Source organism: Trichomycterus rosablanca, chromosome 27 (genome assembly GCF_030014385.1).
Source record: "Trichomycterus rosablanca isolate fTriRos1 chromosome 27, fTriRos1.hap1, whole genome shotgun sequence".
In the NCBI taxonomy this organism is placed as follows: Eukaryota; Metazoa; Chordata; class Actinopteri; order Siluriformes; family Trichomycteridae; genus Trichomycterus; species Trichomycterus rosablanca.
The window spans coordinates 8,540,586-8,557,045 of NC_086014.1; the positions used below are offsets into that span (position 1 = coordinate 8,540,586).

At 41.1% G+C, this 16,460-nt stretch overlaps 1 protein-coding gene across 1 annotated transcript; it reads right to left on the minus strand.

Annotated features, from left to right (window-relative positions):
- Positions 1–2,270: 2,270 nt before the first annotated feature.
- On the minus strand, positions 2,271–3,899 carry LOC134304356 (uncharacterized). The gene is made up of 2 exons (XM_062989961.1): positions 3,851–3,899; positions 2,271–2,554 (listed from the first exon to the last, which is right to left on the minus strand). The coding sequence occupies exon 2, from the start codon at positions 2,552–2,554 to the stop codon at positions 2,321–2,323; it is 234 nt and encodes a 77-aa protein (XP_062846031.1). The 5' UTR covers positions 3,851–3,899; the 3' UTR covers positions 2,271–2,320.
- Positions 3,900–16,460: the final 12,561 nt, after the last annotated feature.

The following is a 16,460-nucleotide window of genomic DNA, read 5'->3' on the forward strand; positions in this document are numbered from 1 at the left end:
TCTGTATGCATCTCTTATGTTGGTGTAAACACGGTCGAGTGTGTTATTTCCCCGTGTTGGAATGTTCACATGCTGGAAAAACCTCGGCAATGTGTCCGTCAGTTTTACGTGGTTAAAGTCCCCCGCTACCACGTAAAACGCCGCCGGATGCTTGTTCTGGAGCGAGCTGATGTTGTCATGGAGCTCCTCCAGCGCGTTGTTAGCATTAGCATCCGGTGCTATGTAAACAGCGGTGACGAACACAGCCGTAAACTCCCGAGGCAGATAGTGTGGCCGACACTTTACAGTCAGTTGTTCTGTCGCCTCAGAGCAGTGGCTGTTTACCAACAATGGATAATTACCTCAAATTACCTCCTTCCAATGAACAATGCACACTGAACTTTGACCTGTGAAGAGAAAGAGAAACAAAGAACATATACACAAACACAGGGATTGAGGAAAGATGAGAGGGACTGACGGTAGAAGACAGAAGCCCTGTGTAGGTCTAACTGCGAAACTCATCTCCTTCGCTAGAATGCCAAGACTGAAAACAGTTTCGATTGCCAACTAAACAAAATCTTCTACCTTGGCACTCAGGAGCCATGCATGCAATCTTTGTTTTATTTTCTTTTTTGAATTTTTTGTAGCAAAGCCAGCAATTTCTTGATACTTGCTCTATCTGAGGAATGTGGGTGACGTAAAACGATGAGGAAGTGGTTGAAGCTACTGAAAGCTGAGATGGCAAAATTGAATCGACAGAAATGTCTGCAAGTTGGCGCGACAGATTTTCCCTAAAGTTTATCTGGCTGTAGCCTGCTGAACTAAACCCATAACGTGATGCTGGATTGGAATGATGCCAGTCCTGAAACAAAATGAAACTATTAACGACGGCTATGTCCACAAAATGGAAGAAAAGTGTTTTCCACCACTTTTGAGTTTTCTGAAGCAGATTGTATGTGTTTAACATTTGATCAGATCTGTCAACACCTCCCATGTGTTTATTGTAGTCCTTTACTACAGCTGGTTGACGGACTACTTTCCTGTCCCACGTGGCACCATTCTTTACCATCCTAGAAACCTCTGATGAATCATTAGCATTGTGGAAATTAGAGAGGCATGTAACTGCTCGCGTGTCCTTCCACTGAACAACTAAGACATTTCCGTCAATTCTACACCACCTCATATCACCACGGTTAGCTTGCCGCTCCCATTTCTTGACATCTTTGAAATCCACTGGGAATTTCTTACGATTAATCCTACATGTCCCACAAGCATTGATTCCCCACTCCTTAAGTCGGACCATAACAGTTGGTGATGTATAGAAGTTGTCAAACCAAACTGTGTGACCTTGATTTTTAAATGGTTGCACAAGGTCTTCGATCACTTTTATAGCCAAATCAGTTATGCGCCCATCAAGACTGCCTGTGTAAACATCAAAGTCTAAGGTATATCCCGAATTTGAAGTTGCAATGACCCACAATTTGAAACCCCAGCGAGTAGGTTTGCCCTTCATATACTGCTTGAATCCTGATCGACCTTTTGATTTTACCATTCTCTCGTCTATGCTCAGATTTTCATTAGCCTGGAAAAGCTGCTGACACTTGGTTTTGAGGTGGTCCATCAGGTAACGCAACTTCCTAAGACGATCAAGATTATTTTCTGTGGCAGGATCTACAACATGGAGGGCTGCCATCAATTCCTTGAAACGGTCACAGGACATGAATAACTTGGCCCATGAACCCTGAAGAGATTTGGTTCCCCAATATCTGTGAATGCTGTGCAGGGACGTGAAACCCATGTAAATAAGGAGCCCAAGAAACCGGTAGAATTCATCCGGGGTCACTTCTTCGCATGCCCCATGATGGTTCGCATAAGACGGCCTATTCAGTACAAGCTCCCACCCCTTAGAGTTTGTAAACTGGCAAATCTCGGCAACGATGGTGTACGTGAAAAACAACTTGAAGAAGTCTATTTCACGCAAGTTACTTGTGGCTGACCATACAGCCCTACGCACACTTCCCAGATCTATGCCTACTGGACGAGAAGGATTAAATGGTATGGGCTTTGGTGCTTCTGTGTCTACATCAGCATAGGAAGGAAAGGATACAGAGTCAGGAAAGCGTTTCCACTTCCTACCTGACATGGGACAAGAAAGACTAACCAAACCCATAAAAGAAAGCAAACATTAGTAAAAATCATAATCTCAGTTTGTACTCTTTTGTTAATTTTAACTTTTTGTTGGCAGCCCCGATTGTGTGTGTGGGTGCAAATGCTGACATTTATTGTCAGCATATATGTACACACACACATTTACAAATACACACTATTGGAATACATGCATTTACCGATAGGAGGTTGTTGGTTGATCCCTCTGCTCATCTTGCTCCTCTTCATCCTCTTCTTCCCCTTCATCCAGGAGCTCCATGTCCATGAAGTCCTCCTCTTCAATGGTCATGCCTTCATGATCTTCATCGCTGTCATGTTCAGCAATAAGTCTAAGCTCGTCAGGGCCTAGCCGCTGTCTCCTCTTCAGAGACTCCATAAGGCGTGAATATTGAGCCTTGTCTCCATCCATCTCAGAATAATAAAAGAAAGAGATTACAGTGAATAAAGGTGGTGACAGTGATGTTATTTAAAAAAATAATTACATATATGTAGAATTCAATCACAAATACTCTATATGTTTTTGCCAGAGAAGCTAATGTCCACAGGCTCATGTTTAGAAGTAAACTCAAGTACACTGAACCAATACATATGACAAAAGTTTCTCAAATCTGGCACATGGTTTACACATAAAACAATAATTATCTAAGAGGAGCAATAAATACAAGACAAAACTTGATTCTATGGTTATATTTAAAATGTTGTAAATAGTCACAGACTGAAATGTTATGCACCTGTATGCTTTCAAAAAAAGCTTTCAAAAAAAGTTTGATACCATATTTTAGTCCCTTTCAAATATCTCTTGCAATACATTAGAAAATTATGCAACTCTGACAGAAATATTTTATAGATAAAACTATATTTCACTGATACAAGTAAGAATTACCACAGAAAAAAATATATTATGGTAAAAAAAGAAGTTATAAATTGCCCAGACTGACTTGTTATCTACCTATATGCACCTATATGGTAGCATAGCATACTTTAGTCTCTTTCAAATAAATGCAGCAATTTTTTAGAAAATGATGCAAATTTGACAGAAATATTTTATAGATAAAATAATATTTCTCTGTTATAAGTACAAATTACCACAGATAAAATATACCATGGAAATAAAGGTTATAAATTGCCCAGACTGACATATTATCCACACCTTTATGCTTTCTGCCTCAGCCATGCTAAATGCATGCAATGCAAAATGTAATGATATTATGAGCAAAGCTAAGGTGATTTCTAAGCAGACTTTAGACAGTATTGAAGTAAAACAAGTAAGCTATAACTGATTTCAAGATTACATGCATAAAATCTAACTTTGGAGTTTGAGAGCAGCCTTTTCAAACCACATGGCTGCAGGATGCAACAAACAGCTCCGGTAGCTTAGCTTAGCTTAGGTTCACTACTAATCACTTATTTGTGTAAAACTGCTGCATACTTTACAAATTACTAAACAAACGAGACTAAAAAGGTATCTGATAAACTCTCCACACGTATTTATTTCCATCTAGATGGACATAAAAAACATTACAATCGATTCAGAAAGGAGAGTTATGCAGCTGACTGACTAAACTTAGAACGCAACTCTCAGAATCACCTCGGCTTTTCCGAAGCGTAAACACTAATAATATTACAATTTTACCATTAAAGCCAAGTGTTCTGAGTAGAAATGAAAAGTAATAACACTAATAAACAGTTTTAAAATAAATCTTACCTTATTTCACTGACAGAATTTCTCTTTCTGTGTTGTTATCCAGTCGACTGAAAAAAATAAATTCTTCGCCTTCTCATTAAATATGCAAACCAGCCACGACACAAACCGCTTGACCAATAACATTGCCTTTTAGCCTGGGTTGTCAGCTACCTGGGGCAGTTTTCAGATTTACAATCAGTGATTGGACGGCGGAGATATAAGGCTTCAAGCCATCGAAATTATTGTTTCGAAATTTGAATGGGCCGGCTGTAAAGGGTTAAGCTAGTGACTAACATCAGTTGAATAATAGTCATACTTAAATATTGGGCCTCCTGGTGGAATCCTAAGCTGATTTCCCTACAGGTGACGGGCCGTCCCATTTCCGGAGCAAACAGTTGATAGAGTTGGGGTGCTGCTTGTGTATTGTTGGTTCTAAGGGTTCTCTATCTTTCATTTTGTCTGAGAACTGAATTGTCACAGATGGCTGGAGCAGCCTGTCATGTTGTGGCACCTAGTTCTCACTTCTGCGCTATGCCTGTTCTATCTACTTTCTCCGTTGTGGGCTGCGGATGTTTTGTGTCTTTTATTAATGAACTTGTTCCTGTTATTTTGGCCACCTTATTTTCAAATGTCCCCTATTTGTTAGTGTCATGAGTTCCATCTATGCTGGGTTATTCATTATGCACCAGTCTGGAAAATTTGGCGACATCTGGTGGTCCTAAAAGTTACTACACCAGTTATTCACCTAATGCTCAGCCTATAGATTGCCTCATCTGCTAATTAGGCTCACCTGTTTCCAATCCACTCCTCATTAACCAGCAGTTAAAAGCCTCTGTTTTTCTCCTCATTTATACCAGATCGTCTGTTGACTTCATTGTGAGAGCTTTTCAGGTAACCTTAGTCTGGAGTCTGAAACGCTAGTCGTTTGTATTTTTGGCTTCCCTGGATTTCCTGCTTCTTCCCGCTCCTGGACACAAGCCCTTCACTCTCCTGCATCCCCTGCTCCAGTCTCTTTGCCAGTGCCTCCTGCCTCCTTCCTAGCCTCCTGCTTCCCTCGCTGCCCTTTCCACGTCCCTTCTGCCTTAAGTATTTTGATCCTTGTTGCCTTAAACTTGTTAAATCATACACCGAGTTTTGTGTGTGATGTTTATGTTTGTGGTTCCAAAAAAACCTTTTACTGGCTTACCAGCAGCTTAACAGTTAGTGGCTTTTAGCCACATAATTGTTGTACCTTGATTGAACATCTTCAGCACTTCTGTTTTAATTGTTGTAGGTGTGGGGCTTAATCTTGTGCTTCACTCATGAGGAATGACTTGCCCTGTTACAGTTTATTATAGTGATTTGTATAGCAGTGTTTTTGTCAGGAACATGAAAGTTAAGTGTGTGATTGAGGTTGTGGTAAAAATTACTGACAATGTTCCATCCAGGAAAAAAAACATCTATTTATAACAGCACAAAAACCGCTACAAATCAATGTTAATCAAGTTTCCATTAGAAGGGAGTTTCATTTCTGATTTTCACTGTAGGGTTAAGAAGCAAAACCATCATGTAACTGCATGTATATCAGAACATTTCTATGAACAATTCCAGTCTGGTTTCCGTCCACTTCGTAGTACTGAGACAGCCCTTCTTAAAATAACCAATGATCTTTTGCTGGCCTCTGATACTGGGCTTTTAAGCCTCCTTATTCTCCAGAACTTAACTGCAATCTTTGACACACTTTCTCATCCCATCCTTTTTGATTGCCTAGCACTCCTTGGCCTCAGTGATATTGTTCATGACTGGTTTTCCTCTTATATTTCAGATCGTGTCAAGTTAAAGAATTTCACCTCACAATCGTCTCCTGTTACTCATGGCGTTTCCCAAGGCTCTGTTCTGGGGCCTCTTTTATTTATTTATTTATTTATTTATTTAATATCTCTTTCCAATTGGTCAGATCCTTGGAACATACAATATTGAATTCCATTGTTATGCAATGACACCCAGCTTTACCTGTCCACCTCACCTGATGATACTCTTCCTCCTACCTCTCTCTCTCTGACTGTTTGACTGAAGTACGAACCTAGTTTTCACACAATTTTCTCAAACTGAATGCTGACAAAACAGAAATTCTTCTCATTGGTACTAAATCAACTCATCATTGTTGTTTGAGAACACAGTCGATACCCTCTCGTTAACTCTCTCGCTCTCTTCAAATCTCGACTAAAACGTACATTTTTTTTAAACGTGCTTTTCCTTAATGTACTTATTTTGTATTGTAAGATGTCCTTAAATGAATGTATTATTATTATAATTATTAGTGTTTCTGTTACAGTTGAGTGCAAAAGTTTGCATACCCTTACATTTAAATGGAATTCACACAAGGGAATTTAGTGTGTTCTCTGTTGTGGGCTGTGGATATTTGTGTCTTTTATTAATAAATTTGTTTGTTTTTTTGGCCACCTTATTTTCAAATGTCCCCTATTTGTTAGTGGCTTTCAGCCACATAATTGTTTTACCTTGATTAAACATCTTGCACTTGGATTCTGTTTTAAGTCTTGTAGGTGTGGGGCTTAACACTCACGAGGCATGACTTGCCCTGTTACAGTTTATTATATTAAAATCTCATGATGTGGTAAAACAGTGCTGATATTATGGAAAAGTGGTTTTGTAGCAATGGTTTTTTTTGGTGGGGAACATGAAAGTGTGTGACAAAATGTTCCATCCAGGGAAAAAAAATCTATTTATAACAGCACAAAAACAGCTTTAAATCTGTGGTCATCGCGTTTCCAGTAGAAGGAAGTTTCATTTCTGATTTCACAGAAAAATTAAGCCGCAAAACCATCTTGTAAACACAGACATACACTAATTATTTCCACTGTCCTTATTAACAGAAAACAGGAATAAATATTTCGTGATTGTCTGTAATTCAAATGCAGCTGCTGGAATTGTGAATGGCAGTAAATAGAGAAACAATTTTTCCTGTATAAAGTCTGCATACCCTTACATCAAAATGAAATGTCATTTACAAGAGTGAATTTAGTGTTTTTATGTGATTAAAGTGAATTCTAAATAGAAGGTCTATAATGGCTAATATGATAAAAAAGGGAGATCTAAAACCTAAAGTTTGTCCCTGTTGTTTAGTGAGATTTAGTAGTTTAACATAATGCAAGTATAGGTTCTGTTTTTGGGCGGCACAGTGCCTTAGTGGGGAGCACTGTCACCTCACACCAATAAGGTCCTGGGTCCGATCCCCAGGCAGGGCGGTCTGGGTCCTTTCTGTGTGGAGTTTGCATGTTCTTCCCAAGTCTGCGTGGGTTTCCCCCGGGAGCTCCGGTTTCCTCCCACAGTCCAAAAACATGCAGTCAGGTTAATTGAAGACACTGAATTGCCCTATAAGTGAACGGGTGTGTGTGTATGTATGTGTGTCTGTATGTGTGTCTGCCCTGCGATGGACTGGTTCAGGGTGTTACTGTGTGCCTTGCACCCATTGAAAAGCTGGGATAGGCTCCATTAATTTCATTAATCGTGTTTATTTAAATGCTTTTGTGTCCTTGCATTACTACCTTTGTAGGCTTTTTTGCTTCACAATTAAACTTGGCTTGTTAAACTACAACAGGACAGAAAAGAACAACGCCACTGTTTGGTCGAGGTTGGCCTGCAGGAAACGTATTAGTACATGAGTGTTCTGTGTTCGGTTTTCTTAATTCAGACAACAATCCTGATTATGTCTCTATAAACTTGATACTTTAGTCTGTACATGTTGTACAATAACAGATGCTAAAGATCAATGCTAGTCCTGATTTCATTTTTATAACTTGTCATTAGTATTTATAGCTTTGGAGATATCGACATTGATGTCTGCTCTGTATGTTTACAGGGTTTTTTTTGCAGTCACTGAGACCCTGTTTCTTTTTTTGTCTAAGCTTAACACACAGCAGCCAAAGCCACACACACATGTAAAATGTCTCACACTTTTGGAAATAGCATATACACTTCACTCCTGTAAGTTTAATAGTATGAGAACGGGTCCATTTACCTATTCTGATTTAATGCGGCAGCTCAGATTAGGCTGGACCCTCTGCCCAGCCTCCCGTCAACCAAAATGGCTTGGATCTCATCGATGATCTATAACATGTGGTCTCTTTATAGGGCTCAGGCTCTGATTGCTAAAGATTTGTAAAAAAATATAAATAAATAAATAGCCAGACGTGGTTTCACCTGTGAGGACTGGGTTTGGGTAGTTGGTATATTGGGGTGGCATTGGCACTGTAGTGTGTTTTAGAATTGCTAAATCAGTGTAAGCGATGTCCAAAATTGAGCTACTGTATATAAATATATACACTGACCAGCCATAACATTAAATCCACCTCCTTGTTTCTACACTCGCTGTTTATTTTATCAGCTCCACTTACCATATAGAAGCACTTCAGTTCTACAATTACTAACTGTAGTCAAACTGTTTCTTTGCATGCTTTGTTAGCCCCCTTTCATGCTGTTCTTCAATGGTCAGGACTCTCCCAGGACCACCACAGAGCAGGTATTATTTAGGTGGTGGATCATTCTCAGCACTGCAGTGACAATGACATGGTGGTGGTGTGTTAGTGTGTGTTGTGCTGGTATGAGTGGATCAGACACAGCAGCGCTGCTGGAGTTTTTAAATACCGTGTCCACTCATTGTCCACTCTATTAGACACTCCTACCTAGTTGGTCCACCTTGTAGATGTAAAGTCTGAGACGATCGCTCATCTATTGCTGCTGTTTGAGTTGGTCATGTTCCAGACCTTCATCAGTGGTCACAGGACGCTGCCCACAGGGCGCTGTTGGCTGGATATTTTGGTTGGGGGACTAGTCTTGTCCACTCATACCAGCACAACACACACTAACAAACTATCACCATGTCAGTGTCACTGCAGTGCTGAGAATGACCCACCACCCAAATAATACCCACTTTGTAGTAGTCCAGGGCGAGTCCTGTCCATTGAAGAACAGCATGAAGGGGGGCTAACAAAGCATGCAGAGAAACAGACAACAGTCAGTAATTGTAGAACTACAAAGTGCTTCTGTAGAGTAAGTGAAGCCGATAAAATAGACAATGTGTATAGAAACAAGGTTTTAGGAGTTGGTTTTAATGTCATGGCTGATCGGTGTATACACTTATTTATTTTTATTTAAGTAGCAGTAAAAGTATATTGAAACTCAAAGTGGGAAGTGTTGGATTTACTTACATTTGTACTGTTAGCAGTGCAGTAATAATGCTTTAGGTTTTAATTTACAAACTATGGACTCTTACCCCATCTTCTGGTGAATATCAAGCATATCACATAAAGCTGTAAAAATAAAGAACTCCAGTAACATTAGAGCTGGGCGGTTCCTGAATCACCCGGGTTAATGATTCGAATCTTCGTACTGAATCAGGAATCACGAGTCAGAGGTCTCAATTAACCCGGATCCTTTGAGTCCTCTGACTGGCTACTGCTAAGTACACAAGGCGAGTGAGCACACTGCAGACTGTGATTTGGCTAAACCGACTCCAGTCCGTTAATCTAAGTAATAAGTTAAATATTCCAAGAAACAAGCAGTTAAACACACTGGTGTTCATTATGTGGCTGATTTTATGCACACGCTATTATTATTATCACTTAGTAGTGGTATAGATTAGTAATGCAGCATATGTTCTTGTAAGCAAAACAACAAAATATAGGTACATTATTATTAAAATGCAAATGCTTACAGGCTACTTTAGGACTGTACCACTTAAGGAGTATCATAGCCTTCATGGTAATGGTTTGTTTTGGTGCCACTGTGGCTGCCTGACTGGGTCAAGTTATGATCAAGATTCCACTTAGAAAAAAGTGCCAACTTGTCACTAACAAGAGAAGTGTGAGCCGCCAAGAGAATTAAGAGAGAAGACAAGTGATATTTGGATGCATTTTCATGCAGTAAATCAATCGCAATTAAGATTTCAGTACAAGTGACTCAGGTGAACCGGATCACATTACTGAGTGACTCAGATTAACCCAAGTCTATAAAATGAACCGAATACCAGAATAAAGTGGATAATCTCAGCAGTGGTATTGGCTGGTCTGGCTCCTGCACTGACATCAGTGGCTAATGCCTAAGGGTGGGGGGTGGGGGGTTTCTATAACCGAGTCTTTGGGAGGTGCACTTGTCAGTGCACTCTCAGTGCCAGTACCAGTGCCTGGTATGTGGATCAGATCCACTGTCGTTACCCCTAAAATACAGGAGCATGAGTACATGAGTTAAAATTCGCGGGTGGCACGGTGGCTCGGTGGCTCGGTGGGTAGCACTATCGCCTCACAGCAAGAAGGTCCTGGGTTCGATCCCCAGGCGGGGCGGTCCGGGTCCTTTCTGTGCAGAGTTTGCATGTTCTCCCCGTGTCTATGTGGGTCTCCTCCGGGAGCTCTGGTTTCCTCCCACAGTCCAAAAACATGCAGACAGGTTAATTGGAGACACTGAATTGCCCTATAGGAGAATGAGTGTGTGTGTATGTGTATGTGCGATGGACTGGCGCCCCGTTCAGGGTGTTACTGTGTGCCTTGCGCCCATTGAAAAGCTGGGATAGGCTCCAGCACCCCCCTTCCCGCGACCCTAACTAGATAAGCGGTTAAGAAAGTGAGTGAGTGATTGAGTGAGTGAATTAAAATCCTCTGTGTATAAGGCAGAATGAAACAGAACATGAGAACAGCTAGAATCATGGGTAAATGCAACATGCTCCACTACTTTCTTGCATTAACTTTATTTCTCTATTTCATTGCTAGCACTGTCGCCACACAGCAAGAAGGTTCTGGGTCCTTTCTGTGTGAAGTTTGCATGTTGTGGGTTTCCTCCGGGTGCTCCGGTTTCCTCCTACAGTCCAAAGATGTCCAATGAGGTGAATTGGAGATAATAAATTGTCCATGACTGTGTTCGACATAACCTTGTGAACTGATGAACCTTGTGTAATGAGTAACTACCTTTCCTGTCATAAATGTAACCAAAGAGTGTAAAACATGACGTTAAAATCCTAATAAACAAACAAACTATTTCAGTGCAGACAGTATGAACCAAAGATATTTCCATGTGGTCAACTTCGATTCATTTGTGAATATACACTGACTAACCACAAGCATTTTTTTATTGTGTGATGGTCCATCTTTGAAGCCCAGAGAACTAGACGGCGCTTCTATACATGGTTAACATAAGGCTTCTTTTTTGCACAGTATAGTTTTAAGTGGTATTTGTGCATGTAACTCTGTATTGTACTGTACTGTATTGTATTGTAGTGCTAGTGTTTTTTTTTTACCTAATTTCTATGCCTAAATTGCCCCATTTTCTCCCTTTATCTCCCGATTTTTAGTGCCTCCAATTTTTACCCAATTGCTTTACGCTTCCTCTCCACTGGTGCCGACCCCCGCCCCTGACTGAGGAGAGCGAACTGACACACGTCCCCTTCGATACGTGAGCAGTAGCCGACTGCATCTTTTCACCTGCACCAGCCGAGTTCATATGCGAATCAGCCCTGTGTTTCAGCCACAAAAACTGCTAACAGGTAATAAATCAAATAGATAAACCAATTTAGGAAAACATTAAGCAGATGCTTTTATCCAAAGGAACTTAGTCTTGGTTAAATACAAGCCAAACAACTGAGGGTTAAGGGCCTTGCTCGGGAGCCTTACAGTGGCAACCTGGCAGTGGTGGGGCTTAAACTAATGACCTTTTAATTATTAGTCCAGTACCTTACTTACCATACTGGCTACCACTGCAATTATTTAATAAACACTAAAAGGAAGTCCTGTTTAAAAGGAAGTGCTATTTATTATTATTTTAAGCTCAGACTCCTTGCCTTTGGCTCATTTTGTGTGAAGAACATATAAAATAACACACACATTTATATTACACATGTGGTGTTTGGGTTCGCAGGTATAAAAGTGTGTCCCTTTACTCTGACCTATCATGTCCTGCTGTGAGTGTGTGTCTCTGTATGTGAGAGAGAGAGACAGACCGAGTGCCAGACAGAGAGAGAGGCAGACAGACAGAGAGTTTTGTTTGTTTATTAGGATTTTAACGTCATGTTTTACACTTTGGTTACATTCATGACAGGAATGGTAGTTACTCATTACACAAGGTTCATTACTTCTCAAGGTTATATAGAACACAGCCATGGACAATTTAGTACCTCCAATTCACCTCCCTTGCATGTTTTTGGGCTGTGGGAGGAAACCGGAGCATCTGGAGGAAACCCACGCGGACATGGGGAGAACATGCAGACTCCACACAGAAAGGACCCGAACCGCCACACCTGGGGATCAAACCCAGGACCTTCTTGCTGTGAGGCGACAGTGCTACCCATTTAGCCACTGTGCCGCTGGAAACAGAGACGCACATAGAGAGAAAGACAGACAGACAGACAGAGAGAAACAGACGGGCAGACAGAGAGAAACAGAGACACACAGAGAGAGAAAGTCAAGCAGACAGAGAGAAACAGACGGGCAGACAGAGAGAAACAGAGACACACAGAGAGAGAAAGACAGACAGAGAGAAACAGAGACACACAGAGAAAGACAGACAGACAGAGAGAAACAGAGACACACAGAGAAAGACAGACAGACAGAGAGAAACAGAGAAAGACAGACAGACAGACAGAGAGAAACAGAGACACGCACACAGAGAAAGACAGACAGAGAGAAACAGAGACACACAGAGAAAGACAGATGGACAGAGAAAAACAGAGGCACAGAGAGAGAAAGACAGACGGACAGAGAGAAACAGAGACAGAGAAGGACAGACAGACAGAGAGAGAAACAAAGACACACGGAGAGAGAAAGACAGACAGACAGAGAAACAGACAGGCAGACAAATAGATAAAAACAGACAGGCAGAGACAGAGAGAAACAGACAGACAGAAAAAAAACATAGACAGGCAGAGACAGACAGGAAGGCAGACAGTCAGAAAGAGAGAGACAGACAGACAGAGAAAGAGACAGACAGACAGAGAGACGACAGACACATCATACATGTATGCATCAAATGAATGTATGCAACACACACACATTAAAGCTGACACTCATATGTTGTATAAGCTGACATGAATAGACTGTGTTCAATGGGACTGATGTGTAGACTGATACAGATACTATATACTGTATACTGTTTACTGTTTACTTGAAGTAAACATCTGATATTTTGTATGGTAAATAAGTTATGGCTGTATTGATTTGAACACAATAATGCGGTGGGTCCACCAGACCCGCAAACATTGGCTGAGTAACAAAACTATGAACACCACACAAGGGTTAAGAACTTGATCAGGTGTGTTTGGAGCAGGGAGAGCTACACCAGTCCTAATAGTTGCATTTAATTATTATTACTACATGGATTCTGTTGTCAGCTGTATTGCACTGTTGTGGTGTAGCTAATAGAGTAACCTGGGATTTCTGAATGTTCTTCCTGTGTCTGCATGGGTTTCCTGTTAGTACTGGGTTTCCATTCAAAATCTTGTGTGGCGGACCTGTTTAGGGATTATTAGCCACTTAGCCATTTAGCCACTGTGCCACTGACAGACAGAGAGAAACAGAGACACACACACATAAAGAAAGACAGACAGAGAGAAACTGAGAAAGACAGACAGACAGAGAGAAACAGAGACACAGAGAGAGAAAGACAGACAGACAGAGAGAAACAGAGACACAGAGAAGGACAGACAGACAGAGAGAAACAAAGACAGACAGACAGACAGACAGACAGACAGACAGACAGAGAGAAACAGACAGGCAGACAAATAGATAAAAACAGACAGGCAGAGACTGAGAGAAACAGACAGACAGAAAAAAAACATAGACAGGCAGAGACAGACAGGAAGGCAGACAGTCAGAAAGAGAGAGACAGACATACAGAGAAAGAAACAGACAGACAGAGAGACGACAGACACATCATACATGCATCAAATGAATGTATGCCACACACACACATTAAAGCTGACACATATGTTGTATAAGCTGACATGAATAGACTGTGTTCAATGGGACTGATGTGTAGACTGATACAGATACTATATACTGTTTACTGTTTATTTGAAGTAAACATCTGATATTTTGTATGGTAAATAAGTTATGGCTGTATTGATTTGAACACAATAATGCGGTGGGTCCACCAGACCCGCAAACATTGGCTGAGTAACAAAACTATGAACACCACACAAGGGTTAAGAACTTGATCAGGTGTGTTTGGAGCAGGGAGAGCTACACCAGTCCTAATAGTTGCATTTAATTATTATTACTACATGGATTCTGTTGTCAGCTGTATTGCACTGTTGTGGTGTAGCTAATAGAGTAACCTGGGATTTCTGAATGTTCTTCCTGTGTCTGCATGGGTTTCCTGTTAGTACTGGGTTTCCATTCAAAATCTTGTGTGGCGGACCTGTTTAGGGATTATTAGTGGTTCCATGAACTTTCCTCTTGCAGATTATGGAACAAATTGACCTGTTTTGTTATTTGCCATGGCCCTGTAAAAAGTTGGGACAGCATGGAAAATACAGAGTTTCTTACATTTACTTTGACTTTTATTTCATTCAACCTAAGATATTTCACGTTTTGTTTCCAAAAAAAAGTTGGGACAGTAAAGCATTTACCACTTTGTAATGTTGCCTTTACTTTTCACCACACTTAAAAGACATTTTGGCACCGAGGATACCAAGCGATTTAGTGTTTCAGCTTTTATTTTGTCCCATTCTTCCTGCAAACACGTCTTAAGATGTGCAACAGTACGGGGTCGTCGTTGAAGCATTTTTCATTTCAAAATCCTCCACACATTCTCTACTGGGGACAGGTCAAGGACTGCAGGCAGGCCAGTACAGTACCTGTACCCTCTTCTTCCACAGCCATGCCTTTGTAATGTGTGCAAGCATGTGGTTTTGCATTGTCATGTTGAAAAATGCATGGACGTCCCTGGAAAAGAAGGCAGCATTTCTGTACATGCTTTGTTAGCCCCCTTTCATGCTGTTCTTCAATGGTCAGGACTCTCCCAGTACCACTACAGAGCAGGTATTATTTGGGTGGTGGATCATTCTTAGCACTGCAGTGACTCTGACATGGTGTTAGTGTGTGTTGTGCTGGTATGAGTGGATCAGACACAGCAGCACTGATGGAGTTTTTAAACACCTCACTGTCACTGCTGAACTGAGAATAGTCCACCAACTGAAAATATCCAGCCAACAGCGCCCAGTAGGCAGCGTCCTGTGACCACTGATGAAGGTCTAGAAGACGATCAACTCAAACAGCAGCAATAGATGAGCGATTGTCTCTGACTTTACATCTACAAGGTGGACCAACTAGGTAGGAGTGTCTAATAGAGTGAGTGGACTCGGTGTCTGATGCACTCATACCAGCACAACACACACTAACACACCACCACCATGTCAGTGTCACTGCAATGCTAGCCTGAGAATGCTCTAAATAATACCTGCTCTGTGGTGGTCCTGACCATTAAAGAACAGGGTATAAGCAGGCTAAAAAGGTGTTTAGAGAAACAGATGAACTACAGTCAGTAATTGTAGAACTACAAAGTGCTTCTATATGGTAAGTAGAAACAAGGAGGTGGTTTGATAATGTTATGGCTAATCAGTGTTTATCCTGGATGCCAATACATCCATCTGACTAGAGATAACATCCTTTAGCAACAGGCTTCTTCACCCACGTTGCTCAAAGGAGAGATACCGCAGCTCCTTTCTTCCTTCTGCTGTCAGGCTTTACAACCAGCACCGCCCCAAACGTAGGTAGATAATCACCATCACAATAATTCAGTTGGTTTTTAGTACTTCTCTGTGCAATTACTTTTAAAATATGTGCAATACCTGCTGTACCTGCTGTACTTTGTGCAATACTTTTTAATAACTGTGCAATATTTGGTTAACTTCCATAAATACTGTTTATATTTTTGTAACTTTTACATATTTTTACTTTTTAATATACTGTATGTGTACACTTTGTAATTTTCTATTTTTTGTATTCTTGAAAGCTGCTGTAACACTACAAATTTCCCCCTGTGGGATAATAAAAGACTACCTTATCTTATCTTATCTTATCTTATCTTAACATACAGTGTCTAGAAGTGCTGAATAGTACCCCCAGATCATACAATTTACTACTAGAACGTTTAAAAGTGCAGTAAAAGAGTCTTAGAGGTGACATGACTAAATAAGTTTAGCCCCTCTACCTTGGAGCAAACATCACCTTGATTCTATGGTGTGCGTGTTCATTTCAGTCCAGATCCAACCACTGATCAAAATCCATTCCGGGTTTTGAATCTGTTCTTTAAAACCCCTTCCAGCCTCTCAGAAGCTGTGAGAGAGAACGGGGAACCCTGCAGCAGCTGAGAGATCAGCGTGCAGGATCAGGATCCAGAGAAGGAGATCGGGATCAGGATCAGCAACAGAGGATCAGGAGGAGGAGGAGTGCGGACAGATCTTTATTGGAGGGAACCCGCCGCTTCCAGCACTCCATCATACCGGTGTGATGAAGTGAGATGGGAGAAGTCATGGAGGCCCCTATGCTGGATTTATGGAGTTGGTCCTGATTGTTCAGCGCTGTTTTTGTACGTTTTGCCCCTGGATTAGTTTGCACCCTCGGTTCGGAAGGTTTAGGATTTGCGCAAA